Source organism: Channa argus, chromosome 19 (genome assembly GCF_033026475.1).
Source record: "Channa argus isolate prfri chromosome 19, Channa argus male v1.0, whole genome shotgun sequence".
Taxonomy (NCBI): Eukaryota; Metazoa; Chordata; class Actinopteri; order Anabantiformes; family Channidae; genus Channa; species Channa argus.
The window spans coordinates 14,776,713-14,794,349 of NC_090215.1; the positions used below are offsets into that span (position 1 = coordinate 14,776,713).

The following is a 17,637-nucleotide window of genomic DNA, read 5'->3' on the forward strand; positions in this document are numbered from 1 at the left end:
ATCCCTTTTTATGGGATCCTACCTAAAGGGTCAGGTATAGTAATTCTCCAAATTATTAGAAATTAGGTTTTTGATGTTGTTCGTTGAATCTGTTCATGAACTAAGTCCTAAATATTTAAAATTTCTGCCAAATCCTTATTTGTTTGATATTATCTTTGAGGCACGTAAACAAATCAGGACTAGATGTGTACATTCATTTTGCCAATATTAATAATAGTAGAAGACAACAGACTTTTGTTTTTGTCAGTAAGTCAGTTGAATTGATGACCAGAGAAATCACTGTCTTAATAGAGTAGTTTTACTTCAACAATACAAATTTTGTATTGTAAAATATTGTATATTGTAAAAAGTGTCACTCAGACACTTTTTATTTACTTTACTTTTTAAAAAGTAAATAAAAATTGTCTATGAAAGAATTTGGGACAGTGTAGAAGCTGCTTTTGCAGCTATTACAGCTTTGAGTCTTCATGGAAAAGTATGTACAAGCTTCTCCCATCCACAAGTGGGCAATTGTCCCAGTCTTCCTGGTAGAACCTCTCACATTCCATCAGAGTGGATGAGATGTGGCTCTGAACTGCCATGGGGGGTTTAAATTTGAGCTTCAGCTGGGCCACTCACAGGCAGAAACTTGTCCTGAGGTCACCCCAGTGCTGGTTGGCTGTTTCCTGTGAGTTAATACTATGCTCAAACTGCCATCTAAGTATCAGGTTGTGCTCGCTCTGGAGCAGGTTTTCTTTCTAGCACTGTTAATCATCCTGTCAAGGATGGTTGTACAAGACTGTGCTTAAATTCAACCTGTAATGTTACGGAGAAGATACGCAAACCACGGACAGTTTTCTAGAGTATGTAATTTGATATTTTAGACATTGCAGACTTTTCATCACCAAATCACATTACTGACAAACAGAACAGGTACAGTTGTTAGATTTAAATATACAGAGGCAATCAAATATAAATATTTAGCATTTTTGCAGGTGTACAGGGAAAGTGATTTTTATTGTTCAAGCACTGACAGAAAGGGGAAAGGAACAGAGGGGGGATAAAAGCAGGGTTGTGTGTGCATAAATCCTTGTTACTTCTTCATCTCAAGTATTCCACTTCCAGGCCCGCGCTTCTTCGCACTGCAGATGTTACAAAACTGCACCCCAGGAAACTAATAGAGGAAAGATTGAGAATTTAGAGAAATCTAAAAATAAAGAAAAACAACCTATTTCTATAATTTCTGTCATGCAAAAGTTGACAAAGATTTTAACGATATCCATTTACTCACTGTTCCTGAAGATGGTAAACATTCTTTATGAAACATGTGTCTGCAGTGAAACACCACCACACTGAAAGATTTGGCCATGTCTGAAACATAGATGTGAAGCATAAATGAGCAATACACAGCCTTCAAACACACTGCAACTAAAAAATAGAAACAAAATAATGGAGAACCCACCTGATGGTAATATTGTAGCATGACAAGATTCACAAATGTTTTCTTCTGAAAAGGAAAGTAGTAACACTTATTTAGTAAATAAGTTTAAAAGGAATTAATGTCCAATGCGTCTGCAAGTTCACTAAAACCCACCATTGACCCTGACTCCTCTCATCTGTGTTCGGTGCATTTTCTGTAGCAGTGAGAGGGAGTCGGCCACCAGGATCTTCTTACATCCTTCCCTCAACAAAATCTGGAAACACCGAAAAAAAGCAGGCTAATTAGCAAAAAGCCAAGATTTCAACATTTTTTTTCTTGTTTTTTTCTGTACTACATTTGAGTTTAAGACATGTATCTACACACAATTCAATAAGACAACTAGTTCTGAAGCCAAATTTGGTCAGTTTTGCTCCTTAGAAAAGTCTATTCTTGAGAAAATATTAGCAGCTTATTCATGGTTTAGATTTATGAGTGAAGAGTCTGTAGAAGGATTGTAGAGCAGCATTATTAATCACAAATGACAAATTCTTTCAAATACAACTGCTGAGGGTGTTGTGCAGTGTAAATATTGTGATATTAGGTTGCAGAAATTGAATAATAATACATTAATACCATGCATTAATATGCTACAATTAATGCATGAAATATTGGGCAGTTTCAAACCTTGTATTTAACCAAATGTCATGTTAATCTGAGGTGTTTAACTAACTTTTTTTGACAAAATCTGTGAGAATCATTTCTAACCTGTAGATTGTAGTCCTGAAGGATTTTAACTAGTGAATCCCTGAGGTTTGGGATCTCCATGCCCTCCTTTATGCGATTGATGAGAAGAATAGGATCAACATGTGTGCCAATATTATTAAGGAGGCCAGTGATGAATGCTGCGGAGGAGATATCATCAAGAGTAAAATAAAAAATACAAAACACACAACATAAAGTGATGAAGAGAACCTGGATGTTTAGTATAACCCAGATTGAAAGGAAATTCCTACGTGGTTTATCAATAGAGTAAGAGATGAGATCCTCCCACAGCTCTGCATCGTCCTGCTCTTTAGCAAACTCTATGGCTTTGCCCACATCCCCCAACTCCTCCATGATCATCTGCAGAGCTCGTCTGCAGTTCCCCATCCTGCCTGCGAGTCACATACATAGATTAGTTTCATTTTATTCAGCTCAAGTAAAGCAATGAAACATACATTTTCAGAACACACACACAAGAGACTTACTGAGCAGGAAGACCGTTTCCTCTACAAAGTTCCTCTGCTGACATATCTCAAGAGCCTGAGTGAGAAAGCCACAAAAGAAGAGATCGTTCTTGAGCTGTAGCTTCTGAAAACATGGATGTGTGACAGAATAATATACAAAAACTGTACCTTTTCAAGAGGGCAGTGTGTGCTATCCCTCAGGAAAGGTAAGAGATTTGGTCGGTCATATTCTGCATACAGGCCGATCTGTCTCTCATGGTACTTTTGGCCCTTGTGATGGTCCCGCTTGAACAGTTTATGGAGATACTGTGGACGAAACATGTGTTACACACACAATCAAACAATTGGTTCTGACTAAAATTACAATAATATTCAATTGTATAAGCATATCTGAGCTCACCACATGCAGGAGTTCAGGCCTGTTTACTAGTTCTTCCACCACTTTGTCTGTCTGTGAGCAGAGCAAAAAGAAGACGCTTTCAGTGGATAATGTACGTTAGAACAAATCAAAGATCAGTGGGTACAAAGTTAACTTACCGATATCTTGTCTTCATTGTCGAGAAGCATGTCAACAGCTTTCTGGCAACATAAGGTCAGATGGAATATTAATTATCACCATAATAAACCACACAACCTGAAGTTCTTTTAATCAAGAAAAGACAATAAAATGCATGATCTTAGCATTTTCTTTACCTCTTTGTCAAAGTCCATGAGAAGAACAATCTTGTCCTCTATGGATGAGAAAAGGTTGTGCTTGTGGATCAGCTGGTAAACATCTTTGTGCCGCAGTCTCAGGTATATTTCTAAGGCTCTGTCGTATCGTTGATCATAGGTGTACCTGTAAAACCATGAAAAATTAGGAAGAAACTCCAATAAATGTAAATTATTTTTAAGTCATTAGACAGATCCCTCAATACCAAAGGCCTTTCAGCATCGTTGCAAATATTATGCAACTGAGAAAACACACAGAACCCTTTTAAAAAATAACAAATAATGCAAGTAAAAGTCCATTTAATGTGCGCAAGTGATGCACAGTACCAATACTGTAATGCTCATGTTACGATCACTCACAGTTCAGCAAGTGTGGTAAGCAAGACACTGTTGGCAGGGTCCTTCTTTAGCTGATCGGTGACAGCCTGAACAATGGCCATGTTATTGTAAAGCTCTCCTGGCCACTCTCGAATCAGTGTGGCAAAACCCTTTGTGGTAAGAAAAGAAAGTAAGGTGGACTTTCAGCCGATCTTTATCAAACAGTGGGTGAAACACTTTGAGTGAAAAACATCAGGAGACAAACTACCTCATAATCAGTTTTAAGGAATTCATGCAAGATCATTTCATAGATAGCCGGTCTCAGACGCAGATCTCCTCTGGGCAAATACTGACTGATGGCCTGGAGTGGAGAGAGGTAGACATGTGAGGTGGTAAAATATTCACTAAGACAGATACACAAAATTACTCCACCCAAAAAAACCGAACAAAAAAAAAAAAAGTATAATCATATTAATGACATTTGGATGTTATGCCGGATGATTGTTTGGTTCACAACTATTCTGACATACCTTTAACTGTCCAATGGTCTTAAACCTGTAGACTTCATTCTCCCATAATTCCATGTTTTTCCCAAGAACCTTTTGACACTTCCTACATTGCAAAAAGCACAATAAAATCCAAACATCTGGCTTTTTGACTTTGCATTATGAAGAAACATTTTGATTTGAAATGAAAAATATTAACTAATTTGAGTATTTTAAATAAAAGAGTTTTGCAGAATTGAACCTCAATATGTAAGCAAATTTTCCAAATATCTCACTTAAAGCTGATCAGCATAAAACTTATCCAATATATGAACTTACAGTCCATCTGGACAACATGTAAAATGTACCTGGCAGCAGTGTCATAGTCTCCTTTTTTTAGTAAGTGATTGATATACTCCATCCCAATTTTCTGAACTTCATGTCTCTTGATGTTCTTGAAGCTGATCTCTGCAGCCATCAGTGCCTCCTGTCAGAGTTAAACAACAACAACGAGACACAAATATAACTCTGACACTATGGACTCTAACCTTTTGTAATGACTGTACAATTCACAAACCTCATATTTTTCCTTTTCAAGCAGCCAATCGATATGGTCATCCTGGTCACGCTCCTTGGCCACAACAACGTCTTTGGGACTGATGATGTAGAATAGTGATTCGCCTTCTGAATGCTCTGTTATTGAAAATACATTTAAGTCTCTGTGTAGTGAGCATCAAAGATGACATTTGATAGTTTGAGCATAATGAAATCAGTAAAAGACTTTGTGACATTTTTATTGTCTCACCAAGACGGTAGTCTCTGCACTCATTGTCTTGGTAGTTCCGCACAGTCAGTGCATCTGAAGAGATTTCCTCGAAGCTTTCAGGGAGGGGCTGAATGATGTCAAGACGAGGCCGAGCACGAAAGTCTTCATCCTGCACACAATAAACATATCAACGGAAAGTTATTTTAGATATACACACTGAGTCAGATTAGAGCACATCACAGTGAAATGTCATCATAGTACAACTTCATCAGTAAAACTAAAAACATAGACACACTGCAAACAATGGGACCAAAACAAACCAAATATTATGCGATTCATAAAGACACCTTCCTTAGTAGTGCTAAATGTGTTTGTCTACATTTACTGCACAGGTGTGCCTAATAAAATGGTCACTGAGCAAATATGTTTATTTAAACAATAAAGAAAAAAAAAAAGGGATTGTCACCATGTGATCCTTCACAAAGAACAGGGTGACCAGCTGATCTGCTAGTGGTGCAAGGCCACTTATGAAAAACTCAGTCTCAAATGCAGACACTGTTGGAAAGGGAAACCAAACAGATTAAAACACGATGTCCTCACGTTATAGTGAATTGAATACATTTAATACATTTGCAAAACAGGAGTGTTAACAAAGCAAAAACATCACAATAGTTTTACTGCATTTGCAGTAGGCAGAAGTAGTAACTGACGCACTGATTAATCACAGTATTATCATCTAATTTCCCTTGATTTATGTTCAAATGTTGTGTTTAAGCCTGTCTCATATGTTTTAATTGTACTTTCACGTTTCACATTTTTCCCTTAATGTGCACTTTATTTTATCACTGTGGTTGCCTGTTTTGGCTTTATGGAAAAGTACTTCAAAAATTTTACAATCTTTCAATATCGCTTGCTTGATATTGCTGTCATTTTATGTAATAAAGAACTTTTAATAAAGTGTATAGTTATAGTAATAAGAACATTGAATTCCGTACCTATTTCCACATAACGACTGGGCAGATCTCTCATTTCAGTGGGATTTCGCTCTTTGACAACACAAATCTGAGGAGCAATAAGAATTATAGTGAACAACGTAAAAAGCTAATAACTATTAGGAGTCATAATCAAAATACAAACCTTAATGGAAGTACCCCAACCAACGATGAGGGTGGCGTTGTCTTTCCAACACAGGCTGCATGGGTACATATCAGGCCTGAGACTGACATTATCTCGCAGCACATTTGTAATCCGCTGTTTTGTACTGAAATCATAGATTTTAACTCCCTAAAAGGAACACAGAGATTGCAAAAATGAGCAGTTTCACAATTAATATTGTATATTTTTTTGCATTTTATTGTTACTGATCACTCACCACATTGTTTGCCCAGGCAATGAGATTAGCTCTCCACTGGATGCTAGTGATGGTGCCCTCGCCTTCATGTAGAACTGATGTCTTCCAGCGATTCAGCCAGTTTCTTTCGTACAGAAGCAGCTTAGAGGAAAGTATCAGAAAAGCATTTAATACCAGAGAGTATGCATCTCAGCGTAACAGCAGATCAGGAGCGTAGTTGTCCTAATCGAGCTACAGGGGGCAGTAGAGGAATACAAGAACATAGACACACGCAATTAGGAGGAGCCGTGTTGATACAAGTGTGACAGAAAGTTATAGAAGTAACTTAAGCCTCAGAAAACGGTCGAGCAAAATGTGAATTTAAATCTGATTGGATTGTCAAATGCAGTTGCATAGCTCTTAATAAAGATCCATATAGTTGACCGCATTTGCAAGTACACGAAGGTGAAAACCTTTTGGAAAGGTGATGCATCACAAGAATTATTTCATACATCTTTACTCTCTTCATAATGGTAATCTCTTCTTTAAAATGTCACTGTGAGTGGTATAAATGATGAGACAATTTAATCATGTTTTTATACTATGAATTTTCTGTCTTGTCACCTCACAGAGGAGTGGACGTTCAGTAAAAGTTCTATGTATGATTTTTAAACACAATGCATTTATCAAGGTGGTAAGAGAGCTACTTTAGCATCTGCAGTTTAATCTTCCGGCCTTGTGCTGTACATACTGTAGAGGACAAAGCCCGTCATTCACATTCTCTCCATTGTTACTGTCCTTACAACATAAACTGATACAAAAAAAGACCCCCAAAAAAGTGCATATTATTACCAAGGAGGCAGAGAGAAGGTTGTATAGGCTCTTTAATTCAGCGGTTGGGCTATGTTAATAAACAGTTTGCTCTACAAAGAGATGATATGACAAAAGAACTGTGGAGACAAAATTGAATTTCCTTTGACAGGATGTGGCTCCCGTTGAGGCTTATTGATTTTCATCACAGGCACCTTGTGGAGGCCTTCACAACTTGGAACCGAGAGGAATCAGCGCCAATTGAAAGAAAATGGCAAAGTAACACTAACAATGGGGTTTCATAAAAAAGTTGTTTTTCCTCACCCATGTTGTATAAATGTCAGTATACTTTATTTATGGATGGCTGTGTGATAACGCCACATCAGTGCAGTTTATAGCAGTGTAATTGGCATGTGGTGTTTTACTTCCGAAAAACAAAATGTCTAAAATACATTTCACTGTCCACAGTGACACACCTACCGGGACAACTTTCAGAAAAGAGATCACTGCATGCGCCAGGAAGTCCTAAGACTATGTACTCCCTTGATAATGACATCTATTTGCTGTGCTTGTGAAGCATTGGCTTTCAAACAGTTGAGCAAACAGCACTTTGTGAAAATGGGCAGTTCTCCCGAGAGCACTCCAGCAAAGAGACAGAAAACTAAGAGCCTTTCACACCAGACTGAGGCCTGCGCTTCACCTTCAGTGAGAATTGAGAAGGTTTGCAGGATTTGGTTTCACCCCGAAAAAAATCAGGATGAATTATTGTGGCAGGAAATGCCCAATATCACACAAACTGGACATAATGACTGCAATTAAAAAGTTCATACTACTTAAACCTACCTTGTTGCCCCCAGTGACAAACTGTTTGTAGTTGGATCTGGTGAACTGAGGGTGTAGTGCAACCACCTACAAAACATTAGATGGGTCACAGATTAGAAAATAAAGATGTGTGAAATTTCTTTATACAAACAATATCAACACATATATGCTAAGATGTTGTAGGTCTGAAGAAACATACTTTGATGGGACAGTCAAAGTTCTCATGAAAGCCCTCTCTTGTATATAGGCCGAACACCTGAACCTGAAACAGAGAACAGCAAGCAAAAGGTAAATAACTCAAAATTTCTTCTTTAATTGCTGTCTCTGCAACTATCGGAGGCCAGCGGGGGGAATTGTGGTCTGAAAAGACTTTGATTGGCTCCCTACTTCTCCGCTGGGTCACCAATTAGTGGACAACTTGATTCTTTGAACCCTGCAGGGTTTAGATACAGGAGTCCTAATCTTGGACTTCTCCAAAACCTCAGTTGGCTACAGCAAACTCTAATGTACCTTCAGAGTACACAAGACCCACTTTTTTTATTTTTATTTTTTGAGGCCAGAAAAGAAGACACGTTTGTAAGAGGTAGAATAATATAAAATGTAGATGCCATCTCTTTTTTTTAAAATTTGTGATTACGGATTAAGTTACATTTCAAAGGATTAACAGCCAACTGAATTGGCTGAGGGCAAACAATTGTTGAATTTGACTGTCTACTCCACTTTTTTTGTGACAAGATCTTCTTTTGGCAACAAGATCGTATCACAGAGCAAATCTTAACTGCAAAATCCACAAGGATAGTGGTAATGATGAAAAGACACGAGATAACAGCAAGGCGAAATACATGGGGAGCGCTTCCATAGACAGCTGATGGCTGGTAGTCTGAGTCTTTTCCTGATTCTTGAAAATTGGTGCAACTTTTCTTCCTGCATCCAAAATATGGCTTTTAAATGTTGATAAGGCAAAAACTCCAGTGGAAGCTTTGGCTGTGAAAGAAGAACCTTCTAAAAATTAACACCAAAACATTTCATCTTAGATGACCATTAGCATAAAGCTAAATGCTGATAAGATAAGTTTTATATAAATCTAAGGGTGAATTATGATGAAAAACACTGATTGGTGATTCTTTGCTTTAGACCCAGGGATCAGTAACCAGCTGTGATGATGAGCACAGCGATCTCACCTTCCCATCCTCGGAGCAGATGCCCACATGCTCTCCACTTTCATCCAAACTTATCTGGTTGATCTTCACTGAACTCTGTGGAGACATAATATCATGGCATCTTTTTTTAGAATCGGATGGATATTTTTGTGGCCGACATTTTACCACACTAAATTAAATGCCAGAAAGCGTGCAAAGGTTTGAGTATGTAATGGAGGCACGGTCCCATATGTATCAATGCACAGAGCAAGGCCTTAATACCGAGAAGGCTCGGGGTCTTTTCAGTGTTGATGCTTTTAAATCTGAGATGTTTGTGAAACTATGGTGCTCTCAATAAAAAAACAAAACAAAAAAACACCCAAAACCAATAAAAAAAAAAACGAGAAACATTCTATATACAGTGTCCTCTGTGCATTAGGTTCACTTGGCTGGTTGGTAAACATATTAGAATCTTTTTCACTGACTTCTGACCAGGTCATTTTAAAAGTACATCACACATCCATTAACCTCAACCCAGCTGTCTCCCATCTGTTTAGTGAAGTAGCATATAACCATGTTTGTTTCAGGCAATGACTGAGAATTGGCAGCCAGCAAGCTCTTGAGGTGAGAGACAAGAAAATTTAGTAACGTAAAATGGCCACAACAGTCCGATTACTGGATTTTTATTTGACTTCTAAATTTAATTATTGCTTAGAAATCCCTCAAGATAAAGTGTGCAGAAATGTTATGGGGACTGTAAAACACTGGGACTAAATCAGACATACGAATCCATTTCTGGTGATAAATCAGTCACATGTGTGAAATGTTCCTTCAATGTGTCATTTCTTGCGGCTTGTGCATGTTGATATCCTAACAAGCATTAGGACATAAACCGCAACAATTTGAACTGATGATGGTGAAAATTGAAAAGTTAAAGGATCCCTAAAGTTATTACAATTCACTTTATGGGGATTATGAATTATCTGTAGCAACTTTCACATTTTGCTAAATAACATTAAGGTACTCACAATTTCAAACTTCTGAGTTATATTTCCTTGGATGTCCAAGAGGAAGACCTTCCCAAAATGGGTACCTAAAGCAAGAAACTGAAAAAGAGACAAATATGGTGTAAATTAAACCAGAAGACACTTCAAACCAATTCATGATTTTGGGAAAATCTTGTGCTGATGAAGGCTGTGCAAGAGGATAAAAAGAATTTTCTTCCAGCAGGAGAAACATGGGCAGAGTGGGGATTGGGTGGGCTTGGAGGCAAAACTGTGAAATTGCAGGGGGTGGAAAAGCCCTATTTATTAAAGCAGACAGTGTGAAATGGCATTTTTTTTTTCTCAAATTAAAATGCTTAAGCATAATAAATGCGCTGCACATCTGACTTCTTCTCATGCTCCCCATGCAACCAAGTCAGCTCCCTGCCCAGTACAGACCTATTATTTCTACTGAGCAGCAACTGGTCTCTGCGCTTTGTGCGTCAGCTGAAGTGCACGTGTTCCTATGTGTGTGTTTCTCAGTGCCAGTTTGTATGAGAGTCCACTGGGACAAAAAAATTACAGAAACTGGAGGCTTTTGGCATTAGATTAAGTGTGTGTTCTTCCACCCCAGCCCCTTCACCATTCCCTTCTAATCCCCCTCCCTTCTAGACCAGCATGTGGATGTGCGGCGAGCCCACCATGCTTCAGTGCAGTCTATAATGAAATGCTTATATTTACAGGCACAGCTGAGCATGTCAGACAGAGCCCCTGCAATCTCCCCAAATAAAATAACCAAAAATAAATAAATAAAGGGTTCAACCTTGTGAGGTGGAGCGAGTTTTAAAGGGATTTATCAGAATAGAATTGTTCAAATGAAATTCCGATTCAGACACTTAAAATATGAGGCAACATAAGGCAATATGTGCTGTCGGCGGCTTTAAGGTTGTGGAAGTTCGCCGTGGTGGTGGGGGATGATGTGACCACACAGGTAGCTGGATGGCAGAGGGTTCACAAGCACAGAAATCCCAGGAAGAAAGACAGTCAGATCAAATTTAGAATTTCAGCAAAGCAATGTCTCTTGCTGTGGCATGGTTACTGTTTTGAGGTTAAGGGGGGGGGGGTGTACCAAAAGCAGAAAGTAAAAATAAATAAATGAAAAATCAATGACAGTTAATAAAACATGTGGTGAGGAAACATAACTGGGTATGACTTTTGCTCTGCTAAGGCTTGCATGTGTGCGGCTGGTGCCACGACAACTAACCATCTCAGAGAGAGCAGCCCTCTTAAAAATATCAACATTCAACAAACATAGGGGATGAGAGAAAATATGTAAGAGTGGGAATAAAAAGAGAAGACAATAGTGCCTGGTGTCCTTTGATGTTACCTCCCTGAGAGGACAAGAAGGGGGAGGTGAGAAAAGAATGGGCTGCCTTTACAGATTAAAAAGGGGTGATGAAAACCAACTTTGAACAGAGCATCTCTCAAATGTTGTACATAAACAATGTGAAATCTCCACTTTAGCTGGGTGGGCTTGAAATGCCCTCGTGGGTGGTGGATTATAACATCTACCTTGTCATGGACGGTCATACAGCTGGCTGCGTCCTTCTGCAGGATTTCGGTTACCCCATTGGAGAGTCTCTCATACTTCAGCTTGGGCTCCTCCTCACTGTCCTCCTCCTGGTTAGGAAAGTAGACTCTTAAGATCAACATAACATCAAAGTTACCCCTGACATGACCCTTGGTGCATTAGGGTAAAACAAACTAAATATCCATATTAATGTATGTCCTGTGTTCAGTCTTATGATTTGACGTAAAACAAGTAAGAATATATTGATGCTATGGAGCAATGTTTTCATGTTTTTTGTTTAGTGAACCCAACACATTGGTTTCATATAATTGGAAACTTTGCAGAAAAAAACCTATGAATGCACCAAAGGAAAAAATAGGTTTAACAGTACCTATTAAAATTTGTTAAAAATCGATTTATTCGATCTAGAATTCCCTGAAAGACTAACAAGTATTGAAAAATGCCTTGTCATTTGTCCGAAATTTTAATACCAAAGTAAATGCATTTTCGGTATCAGTGATATTCTGTTAACAGTCAATTAGCAAGTCCCAGGAGCTGACAATAATTCAGCTAAAGGGTTTTGTAAAGTAATGTGTAGTATCATCTTCTTCGTTTTTTTAAAAAAACAGTATTTAAAAACAGCATTGTTCATGAAGTGGTATCAAGGTCAAGGTATGTGTACTGCTCCAGTTCCATTGCATATCACAGACATACGTGTGTAAAACAAAAACAGAGACTATGCATATTTTCGATTAACTACATTTTTCCTTTTCAGCAACATAATTTTTGTAGAGCAAAGTACAATCACATTGTGACACCACTGCAAAATCGCTGACGAAACTCATTACCCAGCAACACAAGGTGAAATCATACGAGTCTATTTTTCTACAAAATTTTCAAAATAATGTTTTTCAATAAACCACTATATCATCATGACTGTGGATGTATTTTTTTTTTATTCCAACCATGAGTTTAAAAACTAGGTATCTACTGTTTACACAAAAACTATCCTTACATCTGAGAACCTGGAATCAGAGATGCTTGAAAAACCACCTAAATGACCAATTAATCAACTAGCAAAAAATTTACTTGGTTTTGATAAACTAAATGTTTCAGATCTCCATCTGTCTATATTTACAGACTTGATATTATGTATTAAAAAATGTTGTTGGTTTTATACCTATACAACTGGCAGAGTAAGCAAATTAAAAACAATCAGAAGGACCAATTCCTTATGAGTACTGGCCTCCTCAAAAAATGTGTAATACTACACAAATTTCCTCACATTGCCAATATTCGTTTTTTTAACATCTACAACCAACACACCACAAATCTCTTATACTGTATATCCTAGCTTTCACTTTCTTACTGAAAAGATGTCACATTCTTCTTCACTAGGAGTCTACAGAAGTGTCATTCTTTAATAAACTTTCTGACTGACATACTGTACCATTAACCCTATTTCCCCCTAAATCTTTTCTTATTTTCTGATGAATCAATCTTTTTCTCTCCAATATTACTAAAGGGGTGGGTTACTTGTTTTAAAAAAAAAGTTCAAAACCCTTTATGTATGGCTTGTTTTTTATTTGCTCAACTGAGATGCACAGTACTTTGGTTTATACTATTACAGTTTTATGTTATACTGTGATGCTTAAATTGTTTTCTGCTTGTGTGTCATTTGTCAATAAAAATATTAAAGCAAAAAGAAAATAATTTACATTATTTGTGTGTAATGCAAAATAAAGTCATTTCTATCTTTAATGAGGCTGTTCATCCTGAGTGAAATACTGTACATGAATTTGCTCTTTTCATAAATCAATCTTAAGGCATTCTACAGAGTTACATTTTCCAGTGTGAGCCAACATTTGTGGCCAGTCACAGCCCGTATATTACTCATAATTCAGTTTATAACCAATGCTGCACAGTCTCTGGTTGCCCAGAGGGTGCATCAACTCAAAACATTGTCTGCCATTATGTGCTACTGGGTTGGAGGTGGGGGACAATAGCGTGGAAAAAATGTTATTTTCAAAAACAATCCTTTTCCACTCAACAACGCCATATCTAGGCTATTTCCTGTGTATTCTGGTTGTGAGATTTCTGATGCGAGGGCATTTGTCATGGGTTTCAAAGGCGTATCAAACAACAAAGGCAAACTTCATCCTCAGATAAAAACTACCCATTTTCAAACTTTTGCTTTTTCTTGTAAGTTGTTCTTTGTTTTGTCAGCTGGCCTTTGCAATTTAACTATTTTCACCATATACCTGTTGGAAATTAAGGTACAATAGGCTGGACCAAACTTTATGCCAAAATCAAGAATACAATTCTGCCTTCAAACACACTAGTCACAAATGTATGTTCTAAATTCATTGATTTTACAAAACCTAAGTTAGAAAATCTGAATCTGCTGAAAGATATAATTTTCAGAATTTGCCCAGACTATGGATATGCATGGACATGTAGTATAGTAAAAAGACTGTTTATGTTTGGTCTTGTTTTGATGCCTAAACCATCTAGATGATGCAACAGGTTTCATTTAGTGGACAAGTGCTCTAAAACAAATCTTAATCTGATTTCAAACCCTCTGCAACCCAAACTTACAGAAAATCACTAGTACAGAGATCAAAGATCAACAGCTTTTAACTTGTCCCTTCAGGGGTCACCATGGCAGAACGAGTTCCGCATGTTGATTTGGCATCAGTATTTATGCCGGATGCCCTTCCTGCCACAACCCTCCCATTTTTGTCGGGACTGGCACCACAGTGGCCCTTGGTGGCTGGGTGGGGGTTACCTTTCTAACCAGTCAAAGAAGGCCAATATTATGGGTGCAAGCTCAGAGCTATTGATACATTTGTGAAAATGTCTACTGTCCTTGCGCAAAGCTTCAGATATCGCACATTAGCAAGTTCCTGGCACAAAAAAACAGCCTCTTGATAAAAAGCTAAATATTCAGATCATGATTTATGTTGTTGCTGGTTTTAGCAGATTGAGAGACTTGTAAAAAAGAGGAATTCATTTAAAGAATACCCATGTGGCATTATTTATTTAGTAGCATTCTTACCCACTGTCCTTTTACTTAAACTAAAACCATTATCTTCTGGATGGAGTGTAGCAGGGTGAAAAAGGCAACAGCCAGCTGGAGTTTCCCAAATGCTCCATATTGTAGCATTAATCAACTAACAAAACATGAGGTGTAACGCAAACAAGGTTGTTCACAATCCTCACCTTTGCATGAGGAAGACCATTTAAGATTGAATGGCTGTCATGTCCACAAAGAAATAAAAGAAAAACAACCAGGATTTAAATAAAAGCATGTGGTTTACTCTGCAACTTTTTGACCTTGAACTTGAAAAAGGTATTGACTGGATCTATGAGTTTTTCAGGGCCACAGTTGTTAGAAAAAAAAAGCAAATTTTCTTGCTCAAATCTCTCATAGGTTGCTCTTTGTTTAGTCAATTACGGAACTAGCCTTTCTATCCTAACCATTTTTGCCATATTCTTTGAATATTTGCAGTTTAAGATGCCACTGGCTGATCCATTCAGACAATTCCCCTTTCAAATACACAATCAAAGTTCAAGGAAGTCAGCAATTTATTGCCAACAGTATTTGTTATTTGGAAAAAAGATAAAACTTATTCTTCAAAAATGGAACCTTCCCATCTTAAATAAAGTTATGATTGAGTTGACAAGAAAGTTACAAAGAAAAATAGTTTAAGTTTCACAATCTTTTCTTTATTTCGCAATGACAAATGACACCCTTCCTACCGTCTCTCCCTAATGAACATTTCAGTATTTGTTTATTTTTTTGGTCCTGTGAGTTCAGGGTTGCCACAGGATGACGCAGGATGGCCTTCCTGATGCAACCCTCACCAATTTCTACCGGGCTTGGGACCAATGCTGCATGGCTGGGGATAGGGATGGGCTGTTGGGCATTCAGTGTCTTACCCAGGGACACTTCGACATGTGGACAGGAAAAGCGGGCCGCGAACTTCCGACCGTATGGTCGGTACGCGACCACTCTACCAGCGGAACATTTCAGTCTTATTATTTAAGTAAAAAGTTTAGAAAAATATAAAAACTTTGTTTACTTATATACTTTGAGGCTTTTAATGAACAGTAAATGTAAATGAAACCCATTTCCTTGCCTAGATGAGCAGTGCATCAAAACAAGATTAAGCAAAAACACTCAAAATGAGGCTTATTCTTGTTCTGTTCTTACAAATCAGACTTGTCAAATTCAAAAAGATGGTGAAGAAAATGCCTATGATTTTCAAAATCCACAGTTCTGACAAACTGCTATGCTGCTCATTTCTTCTGTGAAAGAGTGAACGTGTAAAGCACACAGGTCCACACTGCCTTCAACCAGTGATGCTGCTGTGAAATAGGCAGCAGCAACAGCAGACACTAAACAAGCTACAGGATATTGCAGTATTCAGAATAAGGAGTGAACTGCTTGCAGTCACTTAGAGAAGACACACAATCCCACAGTCCTTGGTGCCTGTTTCCCTCTGAGTGTTTTTGTCCTTCAGTACCAGTCAGACTGTGCACAGCCAGAAAACGGGATTCTATTTACAAGTCTGAAATGTTCTCTCTTCGTAGATGTGCACGCGTCCTTTGCAAACTCTCAGATATTTCACTGTATTCTCTGTTTCATTCAAAGACAAACTCCCCTTCCTGCCAGGCTGATGGGTAAAGCTATATTTTATTTAGCCTATTTGTGATTCTCAGAAGCGCAGGTGTACTTTAACGTGCTGAAGCTCACTCATAATATTGATGGATCTGGAGAGCTATCTGTAATTCATGAGTGTTTGACACCTCTCAAAACCTGACAAAGACCCTTCTGGGAACAAGCTGGGGTTGATAAGGCTCGCCATGTAAGCAAGCTTTATTTCAGTTCATGCTTGACAGAACGGTGCACACCCCTGATGTCCACAATATCTTGCTGTTGATGCATTTCTACATTGACATACTGGTTCACCTGCACGACATTAATGGAGAAACTCTTGACTCCAAATAAAAACTGCCTTACTTTTTGTCCTTTTGTGGGAGAAATTCAAGTGCAACGCAATTTTTTTCTTACCTCAGATTCCTCTGTAGATTCCTCACCTGGTTTTCTCCCCTAAAAAACAAATTGAATGGCTTTAAACAATCCAACAACGGCTTTTAGACAGAGTAAATGCCATATATTTAGATGTTGGAGCATTTAAATTCAAAACGAGTAAAGATTTAGTTAGCTACATATTTATTTACACTAGAAACTGTATAAGGTTATTGCAAAGCTTTATTATGATAAATGTCTCTCAAGATAAAACGCTAACGTTCGACAAAACCACTAGATACAAAGCTTACAAAATTAAACAAAAGAACTAGGTGAAGAAATCCTTTGGTTACATTTCTCATTTTGTATGATGCAGCTGTACATGAAACGTAAACATTTAGCCGGTTAAGGCTAGCATGCTAGGCTTACCTCTTCCACTTCCGCCATTGTAAAATTAAATGGGGTTAAAAGACTGCAAGGTTGAAATTTCTCAATACGTGTGTAGAATATAAGTTAAGACCAACTGCAATGTCGTTGTAAGATTATCTTCATGCTAAAATCCAATATACGTCCATCACATAAGTGAAGTTTGTTGTCGAAGCCTGCTCCCTGTCACAAGTTGAATCACATGACAAAAAATAAGCAGCGAGGCATTTTGGGTAATGTAGTCGTCCTATCACAGGCGACGACAACGGTTGAAACCTCTGCGGCGTTGATTGACGACAGGTGGGAATCGCTGTATTTTTGTGTAAACACCTTTAAAGTTAGCTTGTGCTCAGATTTTAACTTTTCTAAACAATTTTTTTCACTTCTGTTCACAATAGAGACAGTTAATGTTTGCGCGTTTGTGGAAAAACGGTCTAACATAATGTTAACCATTAGCCTTCATTCTTTTTCTGGTGCTTAACGTTAAAGTACAACAAAGTTCTATTTTAACAGCTTCACACAGCTACCAAATGCCGTAAATTACAGCTATAGATTTTGATGTGTTTGTAAATGAATTCTTCAAACCTAATGTGCATTCAAATAGAACTTAAGTGTGT

The 17,637-nt window shown here is 37.8% G+C and overlaps 1 protein-coding gene across 1 annotated transcript; it reads right to left on the reverse strand.

Moving 5' to 3' along the window:
- Positions 1-828: 828 nt before the first annotated feature.
- Positions 829-17,226, reverse strand: vps41 (VPS41 subunit of HOPS complex). The gene is made up of 28 exons (XM_067485682.1): positions 17,024-17,226; positions 16,637-16,675; positions 11,562-11,669; positions 10,035-10,112; positions 9,049-9,123; positions 8,067-8,129; positions 7,889-7,954; positions 6,278-6,397; positions 6,043-6,189; positions 5,901-5,967; positions 5,372-5,460; positions 4,945-5,074; positions 4,717-4,832; positions 4,508-4,626; positions 4,185-4,266; positions 3,923-4,015; positions 3,697-3,824; positions 3,319-3,463; positions 3,163-3,204; positions 3,026-3,076; positions 2,794-2,931; positions 2,647-2,701; positions 2,413-2,553; positions 2,165-2,301; positions 1,574-1,673; positions 1,442-1,486; positions 1,271-1,350; positions 829-1,153 (listed from the first exon to the last, which is right to left on the reverse strand). Exons 1-28 carry the CDS (start codon positions 17,039-17,041, stop codon positions 1,073-1,075), a joined length of 2,553 nt encoding a protein of 850 aa, XP_067341783.1. The 5' UTR covers positions 17,042-17,226; the 3' UTR covers positions 829-1,072.
- Between the last annotated feature and the right edge of the window lie 411 nt (positions 17,227-17,637).

Coding starts and splice junctions, on each gene's coding strand:
- vps41 (XM_067485682.1), bottom strand. Junction 3,205..3,318: donor TCATGGACTTTGACAAAGAG/GTAAAGAAAATG, acceptor TTATGTTGCCAG/AAAGCTGTTGACATGCTTCT. Junction 2,302..2,412: donor TTACTCTATTGATAAACCAC/GTAGGAATTTCC, acceptor TCTCCTCCGCAG/CATTCATCACTGGCCTCCTT.